Genomic DNA, 24,078 nt, shown 5'->3' with positions numbered 1-24,078 from the left:
TTGAGCAGCTTCTTCAGCAGCAGTGGAAATATATTTGATCTTTTAGCTGCAAACAGCCATGATTTTATCGACAATGACAGAATAGTGATTATGGCGATGTCTTCATAGTGACAGTGGTTAGTAAAGTTGATAAATCCATGAAGAAAGCTAGGTGAGTTTATATGACAGAAAGGGCAGATATGCAGTTGTTAGTATCCTACTTGAACAATGGATGGACATCATTTAGTTCAAATATGATGGATGTAGAGGAGTTATGGGCAGTGTTTCAACTGATTGTAAATAATGCTCTGGAGAAGTATGCTTCACGTTAGTGGACTAAGAACAGAAAACACCCACTGTGGTTTGATAACAAAATTCAGAAAATGCTGAGGAAACAGAGATTTTTACATTCTCAGTTCAAAAAATAATGCGGAAATGTTGACAGACAAAATCATACCCTGGCAAAGACCTTGCCGAGAACCCAAGAATATTCTAGTCTTACATAAAATCACTAAGCAGGTCAAAGGCATCTGTCCAGTCTCATCAACCAGTTTGGTGTGACAAAAAAAAGGCAGTTAAAGGAAAGTTAAATTAAGCTTTTTAAAAAAAATCATTCACTCAGGAGAATCTTACAGATGTACCATCATTTGACCATCACACAGATTCCCCGAATGGAGGACACAGAAGTTGGCATGCTTGGCATCCAGAAGCAACTGAAATAGTTGAAAACACATAAGTTGCCAGGTCCAGATGAAATCCCAGTTCAGTTTTACAGTGAGTACTCTTTGAGTTTGGCCCCTTACTTAGCTTGCATTTAATGAAAAGCTCTCACTCAGTGCAAAAGTGCAAGCAACTGGAAATAGTGCAGATGCCCTGGGATATAAAGAGGGTAAAGGAATGGACCCATAAAATTGCATATCAATATCCTTAGCATCTCCTTGCTGCAGAGTTCTTGAGCATATTCTAAATCTGAGTATAATAAATTTCCTTGAGACAGAAAAGCTTCTGTCTACAGATAGGCATGGATTTAGGAAGGATCAATTGTGAGAAACTCAGTTTGCCCATTTCTCACAAAATATCCTGTGAACTATGGGTAAAGAGCAACAGACAGATTCCAAATTCCTAGTTTTTCAGAAAGAATTTGACACTGTGCCCTACTACAGACTATCAATGAAGTTTAAGCATATGGAACAGGTTCTGAGATATGGGACTGGCATGAAGACTTTTTAAGTAATAGAACACAGTACACTGTCTGTTGCTGTTTGGTGTGATGAATGGCAAGCTTACTCTAAATGTAGAAGTATATAACATGAGCAGGAAAAATAAATCAGTGGTGTTCAAAAACAATGTTACTAGTGTGCTGCTTTACATGGTCACTTCAATTAAATATCTGGCAAAAGTGTTGCAAAGTGATAAGAAATGGAAGATACAAAATGCTATTAGCACATAAGGTTGTCAGTAGAGAAGGAGAATGGTTGACTTCAGTTTATTGGCAGCATTCTAGGAAAGTGCATTTTCTATAAGGGGGATGGCATATAGAACACTAGTGTGGTAACCAATTTCTGAGTACTGCTCGAGTGTTTAGAATCCTCAACAGGTAGGATAAATGGAAGACATCGAACCAATCACAGGCATGCTGCTGGGATTTGTTACCAGTACATTCGATCAGTGTGGAAGTATTGTGGAAATGCTTTTTGAACTCAAATGGGAATCCCTGGATGGATAATGGCATGTTTTTTGTGAAACACTATTGAGGAAATTTAGACAACCGCCATTTGCAGCTGACTGCAGGAGAATTCCACTCATGTAATACATTTTGCATAAGGGCCTTGCAGACAAGAAATGAGAAATTGGGGCTTGTACGGAGGTGCATAGCCAATCATTTTTGCCACACTCTATTTGTGAGCAGAACAGGAAGGTGAATAGCTTGTAGTGGTACAAGATACACTCTGCCAAGCATTGTATGGTGGTTTGTGGCATACACTTATAGTTGTAGATGAAAAACTGTTAGATAATGAAGACAGGTAGTAGTCACAAACTCAGCAATTTCTACTGGTTGAAAAAGTGTCATGTGGATATACTAAAATGTTTAGACTATATGATATTTTTCTGTTTACAGCTACTTGTGCAGTCCTTCATCAAAGAAATTTGTAATTGTAGACTGATTTGGTTTTTGCAAAAACTTTGCAGAAAAGTAGATGAGGCTGTCCTTTACAAATGCCCACGTTTAACGTTTCCGAGGCCTTTCAAATTTCGTCCACCTCCTAACTGACAAAATAAGAATTAATATTAAGGCTGAAGCAAGTTTAAGTTCATAAAATTAATTTTTTCACTCTTGGAAGAAAATCAATCAAGTCATAGATATTCTTGCAAGTAATTTACAAGATAAAATCACTGCAGTTACGTGATGCAATGACAAAAATAAATTACTTTTTGACATTTTTAAATGTATGCGCATGGAAACTCACTTTAATGCCTGTGCATATGGTGTTATTGTCATTGTGGGCTTCAATCCAAAGATTGGTTTGATGCAGTTCTCCATGTTACTCTCTCCTGTGCAAGCCTCTCCATCTCTGAGTATCTATTGCAAGCTTCTGAATCTGCTTACTACATTCATCGCATGGTCTTCCTCTATGATTTTTACCCACCACACTTTCCTCCAGTACTATTCTTCTTGAAGTCTGAGACTATTTCACTTGTCTCATAGATTTTGCTCACCAGATGGAAGAGTTTTGACGTGGCTGGCTCTCCCAAGGCTATCAGTAGTTCTAATGGAATGTTGTCTACTGTCAGTGCCTTTTTTGACGTACATCTTTCAGTGCTCTGTCGAATTCTTCATGCAGTATCATATCTCCCATCGCATCTTCATCTACCTCCTCTTCCATTTCGATAATACTGTGTGCAAGTATATCTCCCTTGTATAGACTATCTATATACTCCTTCCACCTCTCTGTTTTCCCTTCATTGCTTTGGGCCAATGGCCTTGCCACAGTGGTAATACCAGTTCCTGTCAGATAACCGAATTTAAGCACTGTCGGGCTGGGCTAGCACTTTGATGGGAGACCATCCAGTCTACCAAGCACTGTTGGCAAGCAGTTTGCACTCAGCCCTTGTCAGCCAAACTGAGGAGCTACTTGATTGAGAAGTAGTGGCTCTGGTCTCATAAACTGACATAAGGGCGAGAGAGAGAGGTGTGCTTACCATGTGCCCCTCCATATCTGCATCCAGTGATGCCTGTGGGCTGAGGATGATACGGCGACCACTCAGTCCCGTTGGGCCTTCCTAGGCCTGTCCGGATAGTGTTTTTTTTTCATTGCTTAGGACTGGTTTTCCATTTGAGTTCTTGATATTCGCACAAGTGGTCCTCTTTTCCCCATAGGTCTCTTTAATTTTTCTGTAGACGGCATCTATCTTGCCCGTAGTGATATATCCTTCTAAATCCTTACATTTGTTCTCTAGCCATTCCTGCTTAGCCATTTTGCACATGCTGTCAACCTCATTTTATAGAAATTTGTCTTCCCTTTCGCCTGCTTTGTTTATTTTTATTTTCTCCTTTCATCAGTTAAACTCAGTATTTCCTGTGTTACACATGGATCTCTACTAGCCCTCGTCTTTTTACCTAGTTGATCGTCGGCTGCATTAACTATTTCATCTCTCAAAGCTACCCAGTTTCCTTCTACTGTATTCCTTTCCACTGTTCTTGTCAACTGTTCCTTAATACTCCCTCTGAAACTCTCTGCAACCTCTAGTTCTTTCAGTTTATGCAGGTCCCATTTCCTTAAATTCCTATCTTTTTGCCATACCTTCAGTTTTAATCTACAGTTTATAACCAATAAATTGTGGTCAGAATCCACATCTGCCCCTGGAAATGTCTTATAATTTAAAATCTGATCCAAAATCTCTCTCTTATCATCATGTAATCAGTCTGAAACCTTTCCGTGTCTTCAGGTCTGTTCCATGTATAAAAACTTCTCTCATGATTCTTAAACCAAGTATTAGCTATGATTAAATTATACTCTGTGCAAAATTCTACCAGGCAGCTCCCTCTTTCATTCCTTTCCACCAGTCCATATTCACCTACTATTTTTCCTTCTCTTCCTTTTCCTACTATCAAATTCCAGTCCCCTGTGATAATTTAAGTTTCGTCTCCCATAATTATTTGAATAATTTCTTTTATCTTTTCATATAGCTCTTCAGTCTCTTCATCATCTGTGGAGCTAGTTGGCATATAAACTTGTATTACTGTGGTGGGTGTGGGCTTCACATTTCTGTTGGCTAGAATAATGCATTTACTGACTCACTGTGCTGTTCATAGTCACTTATGCATGTTCGTATTTTTGAATTTCATTATTAAAATTACTACTGCATTACCGCTGTGTTTGGTTTTGTGTTTATAACCATGTATTCACCTGACCAGAAGTCCTGTTCCTCCTCTGACTGAACTTTGGTAACTCCCATTAAATCTAACTTTAACCTACCCATTTCTCTTTTTAATTTTTCTAACCTATCTGCCTGTTGTCAAGTTATTTTTGTGTAAAGTAATTGGGTCTGGGGTATCATCTTTTGTGTATTTTTCTAAAAATCATTTGAATGCGATATTTGCCAGTTTTTCAAATAGTATGATTACTCCTGACAAAGCATCACATAGATCCACAAAATGGAGTTTTCATTTGCTTAGTTGGTATTATACTAATAAATGGTTGCACATTTATAACTTTTGTGTCCTTTCATAGCTTCATCTTTGCAGTATGACATGTGGAAGCTACTTGCTGGTCTACTTTAAATTTTTTTGATCATGTCATCTGCAAACAAAATATAGCTTATATCAGTATTATATTTTTATGCATACATGTTCTAGGCTTAATAAAGTTTAAACAAAATAGCATGATATTGTGTACAAGTGGTTTGGAAAAATTTTCTTTAAAATACACTACTGTCTGGTAATAATCAGATAAATACGCGGTTATTTACATCCTTAATGCAACAATCTCAGTAAATGAGAACACCGTCCATTCTTAGAAATTCCTTTTCCTCAATCCATTTTGACACAAGGTCTCTTGTTACAGTCCTCATAACAGCTGTAACTAAACTTTTTAATTTGTCACAAATATATCAGGTACCTGTGTTCATTACATCCTGGGCAGCACAGAATTCAGGTGCATTTCTTTGTCAACAATGAAAAGTGTTTCATTGTTGACTAGCTTTCTAAAACAAATGTGGGAAGAAAATGGTTTAGTGACAAGTTGTTGCCATATTTACACACTTTTCTCTGGAGCAACATCCTGCTCATAATTGCTTAAATTTTTCACTTCTAAAATCTGTAAATATCATGTTAAGCTTACCTCAGAGGCAATTTCAGATAGAGAGTAAGGAGCAGGGAAGAGTAGTGGTTTGGAAGTATTTCACACAGTGAAATTTAAATTTTTTAATTGCTGTGTTAATTCTAGTTGAACTGGCATGCTATACCTTGTCATTGATTTGATGTATGTGTAGAATATATCTTACTTTTCCAGATAACCACTGTTGCTACCCATACATTTTGTGACTCTATTTGTGAGCTTGCTTACTTATCTCTTGTAGATGTGTTTTGTTTGCACTCTTTAACACTTTTTATGTACCTCTTCAATATTATAAAAGTATGAAATAACTTGCGTCAACTCATGGGCTTTACAATGCATCTGTGCAATCATTCATTCATTTATTGTATTGTGTGGATTGCATTGTGTAGGCTAACTGTCAAGGATCTGGAACAAGTAAGTTATTCATTAACAAAAGTTAAGCAGCTGTTGGAAACTGCATTAATAATAAACGATTATAAAATTATTACAAACTACGCGTGATAAGATGGACTACATTTAACATAGTATGCTACCATTTTGAGAAAGTAAGAAGAGAAACATTGACAAGGTAAAGTTAGCAGAGAAAAATGAGGTGAATAAATTTAAAATAACAAGCATAAGAAATGAAAACATACTGACCAAAGGAACATTCATTTAGAGCATATCTCATTACTGTGCCTTCTGTGGCCTTAACGTTGACCTACACTGAATTGGTTGTTGTATGTGCCTGGTGTAATAAGAAATTATTTTGGAAGATACTGCATGTGTTCATGATTATTCAATGAAACCACTCCCCAGGAATTATAATATCACCAAAAAAGCTACCAGAGACCTCAAAAGCATAAATTAAAATTGAGTAACACATGCTGTAACTGGCAGGTGAAGGTAGTTATAAACAATTCCAATGCTATGGCCATAAGCTATCTGACAGTTATTAGCTCATTGGATTAATCGTGTCTTCAAATAATTTTGTACTGATAAAATTGTCAAGTGCCAATTGTGAAGCAAGTTGGAGGAAGAAAATGGAGGTCTATTTTCCCATAAAATTGCTGCAAAAGTTACATTGAACTCAGGGGGGTTCACTATAAAAATACTTTAATATCTTCATTCAAGCATGCAGAGTCCTCGCTAGAGAAAATTCCGTGAAAAACCAAGATGGTCCACATAAGAAGTGTTTGTAATGGGTGCCTTTGATCAGTTTGAGCATATACACATTGAAGTCCAGTGAGATTATTACAATTGTTTGCATATTTTTAAAAATCTTCTTAGTAGTATACAAAGTTTTCTGTGTTTGTAATTATTAGTAGATTACCCATCCTATCCTAATTATGCTGACCATCATTCAAGTTCAACATTAATTTTGAGGTCTTTAGGTAAGATTGTTCCGTCACACACACAATAGATTTTAAGCAGCACATATTCACTCTTCTGAGTCACTATATAATGTTAACATCATGCAAAATTAGTTCATTCATTGTTTACGAAAATAACAGTTTTAACAAATAACAAACTGCCAATTTATTTTACAATAGACACTGGGAACAGTTATGTTAAAGATATGCCTTTATTGTTACATCTGGAGTTGTTCCCCCCCCCCCCCCCCCCCATTTCTTGGCTGCTTGGTTCAGTGACCGTTTAAAAATTAAAACTGAAATAAAATGAGGCCTTGGTCGCAATTTTTTAGTCTTATTACCCAGGTTTCAACACTTCTAAGAGTGCCTTCATCAGAATTTAGGCACTCTTAGAAGTGTTGAAACCTGGTTAGTATCCTTAACAAATAGTTACCGAGGGCTCATTTGTTTCAGTTTTATTCTGATTTATTCTCTTCTACAGTAACTAGGACCTCCAGGCATGAAATGCAGATACACATTTTTTGTTTTCAGAATTGTGAATTCAGAACTGTAAATTTATTCTGTTATTCAAGTTTACATTACAATAAAATATTAATTCTAATACAATTGTATCTGGTATCATATTACTGCAATAGAAGAATGTACAGAGGTGTACATTGTTTGAACACTACATCTGTAGCTCGTTACTGTACTCTTTTTAAGTACTTAGTTGGCCATATCCTGTGATTAGTGTTCCACATTACTACACAATCCTTAAATTTATAACTGAACTGTTTATATTGTTTTTGTTTATTAGGATACAAGTTTGGGATCTGAATGTAAGTGATGTGTCACCAGTTCATTCTGTCTGCTGTGAAAAAACAGCAACATCCATGAGGCTTTCACCAAGACATATTAATGGAAGAGAAATTCCAACACTAGTAAGTATGTAACTATAGTCACAACTGGTAAATTACAATTTTTTCCTTCAGAAATGTCAGATTCTCATGTTAAGGCACTAGATTATATCACCAGTGTGAAATTCCACATGCTCATCTTATGTTAGGGAGTACTTACCTATTAAAGAGTATAAGTTTGTTGCTTGGACATGTACATGCACATGCCCATGCACACACCCATACCCAATACCCACACACACACACACACACACACACACACACACAGAGAGAGAGAGAGAGAGAGAGAGAGAGAGAGAGGAAACCTTTCAATCTCAGGTGTTGTCATCTAAATATGGGTGACTTAAAAACTACTGGTAAACTTGATCTGAATGTGGTCTATTATCTGGCCAAGAACAAGAACCTGAAAATTTAGTGTCATACACAAAGAAGTGTTACGAAGAGCAACATCATAATGTCCACTGTCTAGTCCACAGCAGCAGTGCACTGAGATTGTCCAAAGAGTAAACCACAAATAACCAAATGAGAACACAAAGTCCATCAACCATAAGATCAGTAAATGCCATCCATAACTGCTCAAAGTCAGAGTACAGCGATAGTAAAAGTGCACAACCCAGTGAGTGATGATGACTTGGCATAGATAAGGACCAAGTGATGAGAAGTGGCTGTGAATCACATTTGTGCATGGGAAGAGGACCCAAATGTCCATGTCGAGTGGTACTACCATGGTCATGACCCCAGTACCTGTTGGTATTTACTGCTTGTGTGGCATCCTCATTTTGTGTATCAACTGCCTTCAGTACAGTTTTCGTTTTTTGTGAAATCCTCTTCCTGCTGTGGTCCAGAATCCTTCTCCTTATCACTGGCACTTTGGCCAGATATGGCCAACCTTGTATTAACTAATTGAGGGGTATACATAAGTGTACTGGTAATGTCTTGACTTGTAGAGCTTCTCTTTGAAGTGCTGCTATTAGATGTGGCATTGCAGTTTGACCAGAGATGTGGGTCATATCACTGCTTTGGTCCTGACAATTGGGTGAGGACCTGATCTAAGATGACCTAAATATGTCATGACAGCTGGGGAGGTGCACATGGTTCCCCTGGCTATTGACTCCCATATGTTGAAGGTGGACCACATACGCTTCAGTCAGCCTAGTGAGGTGTGTGTGCCCGTGCTGCAGCAGCTATGATAGTGACATCAGGTGGCCACAGCATTTTGTGCATGGCTTGTGATTGTGGAGGATATCTGTTGACTGTTGATTGGCATTGTGCAGTACATAGTGAAAAATAGTGTGTTCCATGGATCAGTTGAAAACTCTCACTTGGTCCCTGTCACCTACTGCTTAAAACTAAATATCATTTTCGTTGCTTTGCCATTTGAAGATGGCTGGAGGCCATCACTATGAGGTATGTAATGCCATTTCAGGTGCAGAAATCTGAAAACACTTTGGACAAAAACTGGGCCATTGTTTACCAGTATCCTATAGAGAAGATTTTCAAAAGTTAAAGTTGTTATCATAGGCCTTAGTTTCACTTCTATAGTGATGGACTGCATACTTACTACATAAACTCCATCTGAACAGGCCTTGAAAGGCCCAAAGGTACTGACCAACCATTGTTTACCTTCAGCCATCAGGCATCATTGGATGCAGACGTGGAGGAAAATTTGTTCAGTGAACCGCTCTATCGGCTGTTGTCAGTTTTCATGACTGGAGCTGCTACTCCTCAATGTACTCACTCCTCAGTTGGCCTCAAAAGGGCTGTGTGCACCCCACTTGTGTTGAACAGTGCTTGGCAGGCCTGAATGGTCACCCATCCAGGTGGTAGTCAAGCCCAACAATGCTTAACTTTGGTGATCTGAAAGGAACCGGTGTTACCACTATGGTATTTCTGTTGATGATTTCTACCCTAAGAGGAGTTTTAAAGGGCTTCCAGTTTAATTAAGCATATGTATTTCAGAAAATGTCCAACGAAGTGTACAACAATTCTTCCAATGGATGGTAGGTGTTAGCCAGATTTTGACTTGGTGATTTGTATGCTTTGTGCCTGCATGAACCGGTTTCTTTATTTTTCTATCCATCTAAGGCCAGGTGAATGACAATGGTCTGATTTTATCAAGAGCATCATCTGTCAGCGATCTTGGTCTAGGGCTTGTAAAATGTGTGCCCTGTGTGATTCGGAAATTATTATATAATGTTGTTGTTATTATCACCAGTCCCAAGACTATTTTAATGCAGTTCTTCATGCTGGTCTATCCTATGCAAGCCTCTTCATCTCTGCACAATTACTGCAAACTACAGCCATTTGAACTTGTTTATTGTATTCAAATCATGATCTTCCTTTACAGTTACCCTTCGCCCTTCACCTCCCCAATGCTTTTCTGCATTACGAAATTGTCAGTTCTGTGATGACCTTTTTTTATGAGTCCTTCCAACCAAATCCCTCTTCTTTTTCCCCAATTTAGATTCAGTTCCTCCTCATTAGTTATTTTCTGTACCAACCTAATATTCAGCATTCTTTTGCAACACCCATTTCAAAAGTTTTTATTCTCTGCATGTTTGAATTGTTTAACTTCCATATAGGGTCACACTCCAAAACAAATACCTTCAGAAAAGACTCCCCAACTCTTAAATTGAGATTACATGTTCACAAATTCCCCTTTTTCAGTTATGCTTTTGTTACTGTTGCCATTCTCCATTTTATTTATGTCTTCTCTTGTTCAGGCATCATCAGTTACTTTGCTGCCCAGATAGCAATATCTATGTACTACTTTTAGTGTTTATCTTCTAATCTGATTCCCTCAGCATTGCCTGATTTTATTCGCTTACATTCCATTACCCTTGTTTTGAATTTGATGATGTTCATCTTATAACTTTTTTCAAAAAACTATCCATTCCATTCAGCTGCTCTTCAAAGTTCTTTACCATCTCTGTCATTGTAAAACCTCAAAGTTCTAATTTATTCTCCCTCAACTTTAATTCCATTTCTAAATTTTCCAGAGATTTCCTTTACTGCTTCCTCAAAGTAGAGATTCAATAACATCTGGGATAGGCTAAAATGCTCTTTCATTCCCTTCTCAACTATTGTTTTGCTTTCATATCCTACAAATGTATCACTGCATTCTGATTTCTTGCAAATTTTAGATAGCTTTTCACTCCCTGTCTTTTATTCTAGGTACTTTCACAGTTTCATAGGGTGTATTCCAGTCTATGTTGTCAAAAACTCTCTCTGTATCTATAAATACTGTAAATGTGTGTTTGCTTTTACTCAGCTGTCTTCTAAGATAAGTCATATAGCCAGTATTGGCTTGCATATTCCTATATTTCTCCAGAATCCGAAATGATCATCCTCAAGCTCAGCTTCTACCAGTTTTTTCATTCTTCCGTAAATGATGTGTGTCAGTATTTTGCAACCCGCCTTCTTCACAGTTGGAATTATTACATTATTCATGACAGTCTGAGGATATTTCTCCAGTCTTGGATATCTTGCACACCAGGTAGAATAGTTCTGTCTTGGCAGACTAACTCAACAATCTCATTAGTTCTGGTGGAATATTATCTATACCAAGGGCCACAAGGGCAGTTTAGTGAAGGGTAAGAATGCATTTTTACTCAGAAATAATTTAGGAAACATTCCTATTGAGTTGTTTTACTTGATTGCTCACATCAAAATATGTTCTTTAAGCTACCTGCTAAAGTGTGTCTGATATTATCTCTGCTACATTCAGAACTACTTATGGTAACTCAAATGGCTTATCATGTATTACCTACTTCATACGTGGAAAAGGATAAAAGTAACACAGGGCAGTACCTATGGAGGTACAATACACATTCAGTTGTTAGTTTTTATAAATATTGGGTAACAACACTGTTGGCAGTCTGAGAGCACAATGGTGATGATAATGTAGTGTTTGTGACTGAGGGGAACCCACATAGCCAATAACAATGAAATTTTGCTGAGTCTAATAACAAAATACAATAACTCATTCTTGGAACATGAATCTGTGCTACTTGGTTAAGTCTGGTAGTTACTCACTGAAGCACTGGAAAGTCCCAGCCTGTAATCAGGTATTCACAGATGGACAGTGTTCATGGTATTAGTGTACTGTAAGGCAGTGAGCTTGGTGATGAAGTCTTGCAATGGACTGAGCTGCTGTGGACTCAGATGGTGGGCTCGTAGGTACAGCCAGCAGAGGGTACAGAGAGTAGAGTGTGCTCAAGGAATGAACTCCGAGTGATAGATCACTAGACACGGCCAGCACAGAGTGTGCAGTATGCTCAGCAAAAGTGGTCTGATTGAGGAACCACTAAGTGTGGTCAGCATGAAGTCTGGAATATGAAGTGAATTCAGAGTGAGCAGATGACAACCTAAATAGTCCTCCAGTGGAAGGATACCGCGAAGGCAGGTAACTCGCAGAAGTCTCTGGCAGTGAAGCTGGCAGCACATGCTACTGTGACAGCTGCTGGAGGTTCGATTGTAAACAGCTGGTGTATTTGAGAGCTGCTGCAGATTGTTTTTGTCTGAGCTCCAGAGGAAGTGTCATTAGCAGGGTAAAGCTCTGGCTGTCTGCAATACAAAACTGTGTGGTTGGTGACTGTGTCACCATAGGATACAGTACATACTGATCACATTTTTTTTCTGTAACAGTAGCAGCTGATTTGGCCCATTTTAAATCTAAAACATTGCCGTCCATCACAATGCAAATGTTAATTGAAGAATGTCTTTGTAACACATTCTGGTTTTGATGCTACAAGGGTTAAATTAAAATTGTTTAATAAAATTTGGCTCTGCTTCTCTTCATCTAGGGGCAGGTGTATTTACCTAAAATGTGTCACTAATTTACAATAAACTGTTGAATAGTTACTGACAACTGGTCAGAATTCCACTAACTGCTAGATTGAAATGTAGGTGCAGGTTTTAAATAACTAACACAACTACAGTTGGTTTAAGTTTTCACAAACCAGATGTATTGTGGAAACAACACATGTTACTGTCTCTGATGATTAACACAAGCTATTGTGCAGCAGTAAATGATATGACTTGAGCCCCCCAATGGTGGATATCAATGCACCATAAATTTAATAGACTAATAAACTAGCCCCATAAACAGAGGATCGTTCCATTGGTGGGGTGGTTTGCGTGTCTCAGCAATAAATATAGCTGTACTGTATGCCATACAAGTGTGTGATTCCTGAAGAAGGGGAGCAGCATTTTCAGTAGTTGCAGGGGCAACAGTATGGGTGACCAACTGATCTGTCCTTGTTACATAAACCAAAACAGCCTATCTGTGTTGGTGCTGCGAATGGCTGAAAGCAAAGGGTAACTACAGCCATGATTTTTCCCAAGAGCATACAGCTCTACTGTATGGTTAAATGATTATGGCATTGTCTTCAGTAAAATATTCTGAAGGTGAGACAGCTCTCTATTTGGATCTCCATGTGGGGACTATTCAGGAGCATGTCATCATCAGGAAAAACAAACCTGTCACTTTACAACTCAGAGTGTGGAATGTTAGATCCCTTAATCAGGCAGATAATGGTTAGGTTGAACTTAGATATAGTGAGAATTAATGAAGTTCCGTGGTTTGATGCAGCTATCCATGCTGCTCTATCCTGAGCAAGCCTCTTCAACTCCATATAACCACTGCAACCTACATCCTTCCAAATATGATTAGTGTATTCATTTCATGGTCTCCCTCTGTGATTTTTACCCTCCATACTTTCCTCCAGTACTAAATTGGTGATTCCTTGATGCCTCAGAATGTGTCCTACCAACCGATCCCTTGTTCTAGTCAAGTTGTGCCACAAATTCCTCTTCTCCTCAATTCTCTTCAGTACCTTCTCATTGGTTATGTGATCTACCCACCCAATCTTCAGCATTCTTCTGTAGTACCACATTTTGAAAGCTTCTATTCTCTTCTTGTCTATACTGTTTATCATCCATATTTCACCTCCACACATGGCTACACTCCATACTTTCAGAAAAGACTTCCTGACACAAATTTCTCTTCTTATGGCTTTCCTTGCCGTAGCCAGTCTACATTTTATATTGTCTCTACTTCAACGTTCATCAGTTATTTTGCTCCCCAAATAACAAAACTCATTTACTACGTTAAGTGTCTCATTTCCTAATCTAATTCCTTGAGCATCACCTGGTGTAATTCGACTACATCCCTTTATCCTCATTTTGCTTTTGTTGACGTTCATCTTATATCTTCCATTCTGTTCAACTTTTCTTCCAGGTCCTTTGCTGTCTCTGAAAGAATTACAATGTCATCGGCAAACCTCATAGTTTTTATTTCTTCTCCATGAATTTTAATTCCTACTCCAAATTTTTCTTGTGTTTCCTTTACTGATGGCTCAAAATACAGATTGAATAACGTCGGGGATAGTCTGTCTCACTCCCTTATCTACCAATGCTTCCCTTTCATGCCCCTGGACTCTTACAACTGCCATGTAGTTTCTGTTCAATTTGTAAATAGCTGTTCGCTCCCTGTATTTTACACCTGTCACATTCAGACTTGAAAGAGAGTATTCCAGTCAACATTGTCAAACGATTTTTCTAAGCCTATAAATGCTAGAAATGTAGGTTTGCCTATTCTTAACCTATCTTCTAAGATAAGTCATAGGGTCATGGCTAGAGAACAAATGTAAGGATTTAGAAGGATATATCACTACAGGCAAGATAGATGCCGTCTACAGAAAAATTAAAGAGACCTTTGGGGAAAAGAGAACCACTTGTGTGAATATCAAGAACTCATATGGAAAACCAGTCCTAAGCAATGAAAAAAAACACTATCCGGACAGGCCTAGGAAGGCCCAACGGGACTGAGTGGTCGCCGTATCATCCTCAGCCCACAGGCATCACTGGATGCAGATATGGAGGGGCACATGGTAAGCACACCTCTCTCTCGCCCTTATGTCAGTTTATGAGACCAGAGCCACTACTTCTCAATCAAGTAGCTCCTCAGTTTGGCTCACAAGGGCTGAGTGCAACCTGCTTGGCAACAGTGTTTGGCATACCGGATGGTCACCCATCCAAGTGCTAGCCCAGCCCGACAGTGCTTAAATTTGGAGATCTGACGGGAACCGGTGTTACGACTGTGGCAAGGCCATTAGCCTGAAGCAATGACGGGAAAGCAGAAAGGTGGAGCAGTATATAGAGGGTCTATACAAGGGAGATATACTTGCGGACAGTATTATCAAAATGGAAGAGGAGGTAGTTGAAGATGTGCCAGGAGATATGAAACTGCATGAAGAATTTGACAGAGAACTGAAAGACCCAAGTAAAAAAAAGGCACCGAGAGTAGACAACATTCTGTTAGAACTACTGATAGCCTTGGGAGAACCAGCCACGTCGAAATTCTTCCATCTGGTGAGCAAGATGTATGAGACAAGCAAACTACCCTCAGACTACAAGAAGAATATAATAATTACAATTTTTAAAAAAAGCAAGTGGAAACAGCTATGGATATTACCAAACTATCAGATTAATAAGCAAAATACTAATATGAATTCCTTACAGGAGAATGGAAAAACTGGCAAAATCTGAACTCAGGAAAGATCAGTTTAGATTCTAGTGAAATGTAGGAATATACAAAGAAGTACTGACCCTGTAACTTCTCATAAAAGACAGGTTAAGGAAAGGCAAACCCACTTATAGCATTTGTAGACATAGAGAAAGCTTTTGACAATGTTGACTGGAATACTCTTTTTCAAATTCTAGAGAAGGTACGATAAAATACAGGGAGGGAAAGGCTATTTACAATTTGTACATAAACCAGATGGCAGTTATAGGAATTGATTGGCATGTAAGGGAAGCAGTGGCTCAGAAGGGTGTGAGAGAGGGTTGTAGCCTACCCCTGATATTATTCAATTTGTACATTGAGCAGGAATGGTGGAAAGAAATACAGTGGAAGAAGAATGGGTAGCTTTGCGCGATGAAATAGTGAAGGCAGCAGAGGATCGTGTAGGTAAAAAGACAAGAGTTACTAGATATCCTTGGGTAACTGAAGAAATATTGAAGTTAATTGATGAAAGGAGAAAATATAAAAATGCAGTAAATGAAGTAGGCAGAAAGGAATACAATCTTCTCAATAATGAGATCAACAGGAAGCGCAAATTGGTTAAACGGGGATGGCTAGAGGACAAATGTAAGGATGGGGTAAGACAGATACTGCTTATAGGAAAATTAAAAAGATCTCTGGAGAAAAGAGAACTGCTTGTATGAATATCAAGAGCTCATATGCATACGCAGTTCTAAGCAAAGAAGGAAAAGCAGAAAGGTGGAAGGAGTATATAGAGGCTCTATACAAGGGTGATGTACTTGAGGACAATGTTATGGAAATGGGAGAGGATGTAGATGAAGATAAAATGGGAGATATGATACTGTGTGAAGAGATTGATAGAGCACTAAAAGACCTAATTTGAAACAAAGCCCTGGGAGTAAAAAGTGAAATAGGTAGGTTAAAGTTAGATATAGTGGGAGTTACTTAAATTCTGTTGGAGAAGGAACAGGACTTCTGTTCAGGTTAGTGCATGGTTATAAATACAAAACCTAACAGGGGTAATGCAGGAGTAGGCTTCATAATGAATTTCAAAATTGGAACATGCATAAGTGACTATGAACAGAACAGTGAACGCATTATGGTAACCAAGATAAACACGAAGCCCACACCCATCACAGTACTATAAGTTTATACGCCAACTAGCTCCACAGATGATGAAGAGACTGAAGAGCTGTATGATGAATTAAATTAAATTATTCAAATAGTTAAGGGAGATGAAACTTTAATAGTCATGGGGGAGTGGAATTTTGATAGTAGGAAACGGAAGAGAAGGAAAAATAGTAGGTGAATATGGACTGGTGGAAAGGAATGAAAGAGGAAGCCACCTGGTACAGTTTTGCACAGAGTATAAGTTAATCATAACTAACACTTGGTTTAAGAATCACGAGAGAAGTTTTTATACATGGAACAGACCTGAAGACACTGAAAGGTTTCAGATTGATTACATGATGATAAGAGAGATTTTGGAATCAGATTTTAAATTGTAAGACAATTATAGGGGCAGATGTGGACTCTAACCACAATTAATTGGTAATGAACTGTAGATTAAAACTGAAGGTATGGCAAAAAGATAGGAATTTAAGGAAATGGGTCATGCATAAACTGAAAGAACCAGAGGTTGCAGAGAGTTTCAGAGGGAGTATTAAGGAACAGTTGACACGAACAGGGAAAAAGAATACAGTAGAAGCAGATTGGGTAGCTTTGAGAGATGAAATACTGAATGCAGCAGAGGATCAACTAGGTAAAAAGACAGGTGCTACTAGAAGTCCTTTTGTAACACAGGAGATACTGAATTTAACTGATGGAAGGAGAAAATATAAAAATGCAGCAAATGAAGCAGGCAAAAGGGAATACAAACATCTAAAAAATGAGATTGATAGGAAGTGCGAAATGGCTAAACAGGAATAGCTAGAGGACAAACATAAGAATTTAGAAGAATATATCACTAGGGCAAGATAGACGCTGGCTACAGAAAAATTAAAGACACCTCTGGAGAAAAGAGGACCACTTGCATTAATATCAAGAACTCAGTTGGAAAACCAAAAAGCAATAAGGGATAGCAGAAAGGTGGAAGGAGCATATAGAGGGTCTATACAAGGGAGATATACTTGCGAACAGTATTACGGAAATGGAAGAGGAGGTAAGTGAAAATGTGATAGAAGAAATGATACTGTGTGAAGAACATGACTGAGCACTGAAAGACCTATGTCAAAACCAGGCACCTGGAGTAGACAACATTCCATCAGAAGTATTGATAGCTTGGGAGAGCCAGCCATAACAAAACTCTCCCATTAGGTGAGCAAGATGTGTGAGACAGTCTACATCAAGAAGAACGTAGTAATCCCAGTTCCAAAAAAACAGATGGGGACAGATGTGAATATTACAGAACTATCAGATTAATAAAATACAAATACAAAATCTTTACAGTAGAATTGAAAAACTGGCAAAAGCTGACCTCAGGGAAGACCAGTTTGGATTCCGGAGAAATATAGATACATGCAAAGCAATACTGACCCTGCGACTTCTCATAGAAGATAGGTTAAGGAAAACCAAACCTACATTTATAGGATTTGTAGACTTAGAAAAAGCTTTTGAAAAAGTTGACTGGAATTCTCTTTTTCAAACTCTAAACGTCTTATGGGTAAAATGCAGGGAACAAAAGCCTGTGTACAATTTGTACAGAAACCAGATGGCAGTTATAAGAATTGAGGGGCATGAAAGGGAAGCAGTCGCTGTGAGAGGGTTGTAGCCTATCCCTGATATTATTCAAAGTGTACATGTAAAGCAGTAAAGGAAATCAGAGAAAAATTTGAAGTAGGAATTAAAGTTCAGAGAGAAGAAATAAAAACTTTGAGGTTTTCCAGTGACATTGTAATTCTGTCACAGACAGCAAATAACATGGAAGAGCAGTCTCATGACAATCTCTTGAAAGGAGAATACAAGATGAACATCAACAAAAGCAAAATTAAGCTAATGGAATGTAGTTGAATTAAATACGGTGATCGTGAAGAAATTAGATTAGGAAATGAGACACTTAAAGTAGTAGATGAGTTTTGCTATTTGGGCAGCAAAATAACTGATGATGGCCAAAGAAGAGAGGATATAAGATTTATACTGCAATAGCTAGAAAAGATTTCTGAAGAAGGTAAATTTGGTAACATTGAAGGTATTTGGACTGAAGGTATTTGTCTGGAGTGCAGCCATGTATGGAAGTGAAATAGGATGATAAACAGTTCAGACAAGAAGAGAATAGAAGCTTTTAAAATATGGTGCTACAGAAGAATGCTGAAGATTAGATGGGTAAATCACATTGCAAATGAGGAGGTAATGAATAGAATTGGGAATCAAGAAATTCGTGACACAATTTGACTAAAGGTAGCAGGCGCGACACAAAATGTTGAAAACGTTTATGCCTTTTGGGAACTGCAGCAGTCACTGTGGCCTGATTGGAATACATTAAATGAGTAAAATTTCATCTACCTCTTTAGTGGTTTCAGCTGATATAAGCAATATTTCTGAGGATGCGGATGGTTCACAAAGAAACAGCCCATTTTCCCTTGCTCATTGTTGGCCATAACAGCTTATACTGATATGTATGTACATGTGCATTTTGTTTTTGTGTTGACGGTCCTGTGTGGTTTGTTAAAATCCACAACGTATTGAAGCTTTGAATTTGCGTCTTATTGTATGCTGAATTGTATTTTTTTGAAAGGTGAAACTGTGTGCCCAACTAGAACTTAAAACCAAATCTTCATTTTTTGTGGCTGATGGTGTATTCCACTTCATGGACTGATATGTTTATAATCTACCAGCATATCCCCACTCTTTTCTCACAACTGCATAAGTGACAGATAAGACATGGGAGCAAAGAGAGTAACAGTGGTATTGGGATTATTTTCATAATTAGACACTCTGTGTAAGAGTATGTATTAAAATTAAGTTAATACTAGATTAAAACTGTTTGTTACATTTATAAGTTACAGCTTTCAGTTAGTGTCATATATGATGAATGAGACAGCAGAATATTGGTCTGGAAGGTCAATTTAACTGCAGAATGAAATGAGAAGAGACAGCCACTCACCTGTGGATGATTTGTGTGTGTTGCATAGACACATGTACCAGCTCAGAAAATTGTAGGTTTTGGGTGTTTGTTCATTTATAGTCTAAATATTTTGTGTCTCTCCCTTCACCCCCCCCCCCCCTCTCTCTCTCTCTCTCTCTCTCTCTCTCTCTCTCTCTCTCTCTCTCTCTCTCTCTCTCTCTCTCTCTCTCTCTCTCACACACACACACACGTACAAATAAATATAAATCCTCACCCTGTGACATCCCCTGTAGCATGACACCATTGTACCACTGTGTGTGCTTGTCATAGCATAATAGGATGGGGGGGAGGGGGGAGAAGGCCGGGGGGGGGGGGGGGAGAAGGCGGGGGGGGGGGAGTTGAGCATTGTCATTTTAAATATTTTTAAATTTATTGGGGAACAAAATTATTATTATTATTATTATTATTATTATTATTATTACAGATTCAAATTGAGCACCATACAATTATTGTTAATTAAAGTGATTTGCACAAAGGAATCACTATTTCATTAGAACGAATATAAAACAGACCCTTTAAAACTTACAAGATAGGTAACTAAATGTGGATGCTATTTCAAGATTTGATTTTTCCAAACATCCTAATAAGCAAGGTTAAGCTTCTCTAATTAAGAGACAAACACACACACACACACACACACACACACACACACACACACACACACACACACACACACACAATACTAACTTTTCAACGATAAGAGACAAAAATACCTAACATAATGGGCAGATTACTGACAGAAGTGGTGCCTGTAAGACATGATCACTAACAGTGTGTCATAAGGCTGGTTGAGGCTCCCAGCAGAGATATCAACCAAAACTGGCATGCACCAGATCTGCCCAGGCTGTGCACACACATGCCAAGCCTGATGTGGGGGACCAAATTGTAATTGACTTTTAGAACACATGAAAACTCTTAAGACAAGTGAGAAATTGCATATTACAACCACCCTTTTTAATATAATTCATAAAAAGGGGTGTCTCTGGAGAGGTTGCATCTTTTAATAGATTCAAATGTGAAATACCAAAAGGTGGACCAAATAGCCAGACATTATTTTTTTTTTAAATATATTGGGTACTAGCCTGAACTTGATAACATTTAAAGCCCAGTCAACAGGTGAATACAATAAAACAGAATCGAAGCCAAAAGCAAAAACAAATTACATCCAAGAGAGGGGCTGGAAATAGCATTGCTAGGTCGACATGAACAAGCCAAAGGTGCACTAAATAAGCAATATGTGCAAGTATCAAAATAAGTAAGAAAATGATGTGCCACAACAGGGAAAATAGACAAGCTGCCAAATAATATTCCAAGAAATGTGCTAAACACCCCATTACCTGGATCTACGGAAAACCATCAGTGCGTGAGCATAATTATGGCACTCATCCACTCTTAATAAGTGCAGGATCAGGAAGGTTTCTTTTTCCGGATAAACCAGCACCAACAGTGAGATCTGGAAAACAGAAGTTGCCATAGGCCAACTGAGCATGGCGTGTTTATGATGTTTCTCCTTACTCACCCTGTGAGCACCAAACAGATTTCTTCTGTACCGAGCACCTTGTAGCCAAAACAGAGTGCCAGCAACCTTTTTTAATGGCAACCAACAGAAATCTCTCCCCTTGCCCTGCCCCATCCTGCTCTTTCTAAACAAACCAAAGAGAGCCCCACATCACAGCACCACAGTCACACTCATGAGTCAGGCATGAGGTATCGACCTTGCAGCATGACTCACCCGACTGTTCCCGAGTGGGAGATTTGACGGAGATGGTATGTTTGTTGAGAGGAGGATAGAGGGAAGTATAAGAGGAAAGGAATGGTGGGGGAGTTTGGTGGTTAAGTTTGATTATTTAGTTTTGCTACAATTTGCTAAGTAATTAAACATTCACATTGTGTTCCAAGTAATATGAAGCAATCGTGTTTTACAGGTCCTGTCATTTGAGGATGGAACCATGGAAGTTCATCAGTTGAGAAAAGAATTTTGGAATCACTCTCAGAATGATTTTAGAGATAAAATTAACAATTTTTTGAGGTATACTGGTGTCTTCTAATATGAATTAGATCTGGTCCCAAACACAAATATTTTGTTGTTGGTATTGGTTATATGAGAATCATGTACTGTAGATATAATTTAATTTTGTAAATATCAATGCATTTTTATGAATATTGTGTCAGAGTTTTCCTTTGAACCAGTAGACACTCACATGTTTCTCAGTTTTGTTATTGCATCTGAACAAGATTGGGACCTGAAATTTAATACATCAGAGTATGTATCCATGATATTTTTGTAGCATATCATAAATGTGATTTATATGTATATAATCTGTATGTAATGTCAGAACACATTGTTTTTATAAGTTGTTATTAATACTGAACTGCAGAAAAAGAAAACTATGGTCCAGTTGTCTGATAATGACTGATGTGTTCCATTAAAACTGCCTTACATGCATTCAGGTTCCCCATGCATTTATGAGTTGTAATGGAATCCACATATATTGAATACAGTTCTTTTTGTCTATTTGGCTTTATCCACCAAAACAAGATATTGATACTACAACTGTGAATATATTTATTTTTGAAAAAAAAAAAAAAAACGTTTAGCCTTTTGTCTCATGAGGAATGTGTGTTGTAGAAATAAATGAACCAGTGACTACCTTATTATATCCAAATCAAAAACTGATGCTGAGGCAGAAGCAAAAACTGTTTCTGCATCCAACTGCACTTTACAATTTGTGGATATTATTATTATAAATAAAGATTTGTGAGTTTCAATACACAGATTCATCCATCTTCAAGGTACATTCTAACTTGGTAGATACACAGTTCATAGTCGCCAGGAAGACTTCTTAAAGAAGGCGATGTTGATAGTCTAGGCCTTCCTTCATGGGTCACTGTGCCTATGAAACACCAGTACTGTTGTTCAAAAAGGCTGGGGTCTGCCTGGTTGTGGCAGTAAAGCTTGAAATCCAGGCCAGCCAAAAGCTTACCCAAAACTGTAATTTTGGAGGGGGGGTGTTTTTTATTTTTGTGCCAGATGGCAATATAGTTTTCAAATTCCATGACAAATGGCCGTGCATACATTTGTTATTTGTCAGTATCAAACATCATCACATTCTGGCTTTCGGTTCAAGCTTCAATTTGTGAAGTTCTTACTGTCCATGAGGCAAACAGGAATTAACTACCACTGCACATTCACACCGTGAAAATGGATAGGAAGAGCTTGTGGAACAAGTCCAATAGCTGGGGCATTATATGAAGAAGTTCTTGACCTCCATGTGCAGTTGAAGTATGCTCAGCCGATCTTGACTCATAGCATCAGTACTTCAGGTGTCAACAATAGGGGCAAAGTATTGTCAAAGTCATCTGATATGTTGTAAGAGTGCTGACAAATAAGAAAGTCTCTGTTGAAAACCATAAAACATGAATGATCAGTATGAGCTAACTATGGTGGTTCACATTGCAAATTGAGATGGTTCTGTTGCCTTTTCAGGCTGCAGTTGTGATAATGACAATACACTGACAAAGACAGCTGACAAGATGAATTTAATCACAGATAGCAGGCTTTCACAGCCAGTATTTGTGCTATTGCTGATCAATGTAGGACTAAGCCCGTCAGAGGCCTGAAGCAATGAAATTAGATTAGGCCCATAGTCTGCTTAGAAACTGATGTATTTGTAGTGTACATTTTGTAAAATATGGTGATGTAATGGCTGATCAAAAAGAAAATCAAGCATTTATAATGTGTGTACTTCATTTTAGTAATTGTACCTTCTTAAAGATATATTGAGAAACTTATAATATGAATCAGCATTTAGCACAGCAAACATCTGGCGCAGTACAAAGAAATAATAAACAGTAGAATAACAAACTTATCTTATATACCTGGAAACAAAGAATGCACAGTTTTGTAACCTTAGTACAAGATGGTAGTTTTTATTGATACCATATCTTGCCTTCAGTTATGGCTGTCACCAGCCCACACACAGTCTGGCATCCAGTGCGCAGACGCTGTGCACCGCATGTGTAAGTTCTCTTTTGTTGTATTTTGATATTCTCTTAGTTTTTCCCTTTGATCACCCATTTCTTTAAGTAGTTTGTGTTTCATTCTGACTAAGGTGACAGTATCAGCTTCATATTTATAGTTTGGAGTGAATTCCGGTTATTATAACTAAACAAGTGTTAAGTGGTTTATGATCTTTTATTAGAGTTTCTCCATGTTTCTATTGCAGACTTGTTTCACCTAAAGGTGGCCTTATAAGTGCAAAAAACCAGTTGTGATTTAACAAATAAATCTTTTAAAAATGAAGCATTTTATATCTGATTTCACGATGCTCAGTTCCGGATGTCCTGTCAACCAAATTTTATGATATTGTTATAGTCTGATTCAGCAGTGCACCCTCTGTCAGTCAGTTATGATTTCACTGCATTATAGTATTGATATTACTATACATCGATGTTTAGCTCTGGATTCACTCTGTCTTACATTTTGATATTGGTTTACTTAGTGGACTTATTCTTCCAGCATATGGTCACTGTTGTTTGTCTTCTTCTGTTGCTATCTTTCTGTTTCACTATTGATACTCAGCCGAACATACAGCCCTGCAGGTCTGTGAGTCATTCCTGGTCTTGTCAGACACCAGTTACTGTATAAAGTACATTTCCGTGCCTTTATTTTACTGAAATTCTCAATGGTGTCATTGAAATCTATTTCATTTGTAACTTTTCTTTCATTTTATAAAATGAATAGATTGGCTAGCCTGTCTTAATTGATCACAGAGATATGGCAATTTTTGTTAGCTTCAGTGTAGAAATGCTACTCTTGCATGATGTGATTGAGACACAAATG

General features: G+C 37.9%; 1 protein-coding gene across 1 annotated transcript in view; it reads left to right on the top strand.

The window, feature by feature from the left end:
• Positions 1–23,487, top strand: part of LOC126337834 (cytoplasmic dynein 2 intermediate chain 1) — a 150,594-nt gene extending 127,107 nt beyond the window's left edge. Inside the window, exons 18-19 of the mRNA XM_050001502.1 lie at positions 7,467–7,590; positions 21,161–23,487. Coding sequence (XP_049857459.1) covers positions 7,467–7,590; positions 21,161–21,283 — 247 coding nt within the window. The 3' untranslated portion in view covers positions 21,284–23,487. The remainder of the gene's footprint in view (positions 1–7,466; positions 7,591–21,160) is intronic.
• The last annotated feature ends 591 nt before the right edge of the window (positions 23,488–24,078 follow it).

Source organism: Schistocerca gregaria, chromosome 1 (genome assembly GCF_023897955.1).
Source record: "Schistocerca gregaria isolate iqSchGreg1 chromosome 1, iqSchGreg1.2, whole genome shotgun sequence".
Lineage (NCBI taxonomy): Eukaryota > Metazoa > Arthropoda > Insecta > Orthoptera > Acrididae > Schistocerca > Schistocerca gregaria.
This window is presented reverse-complemented; position numbering and strand designations above follow the sequence as displayed.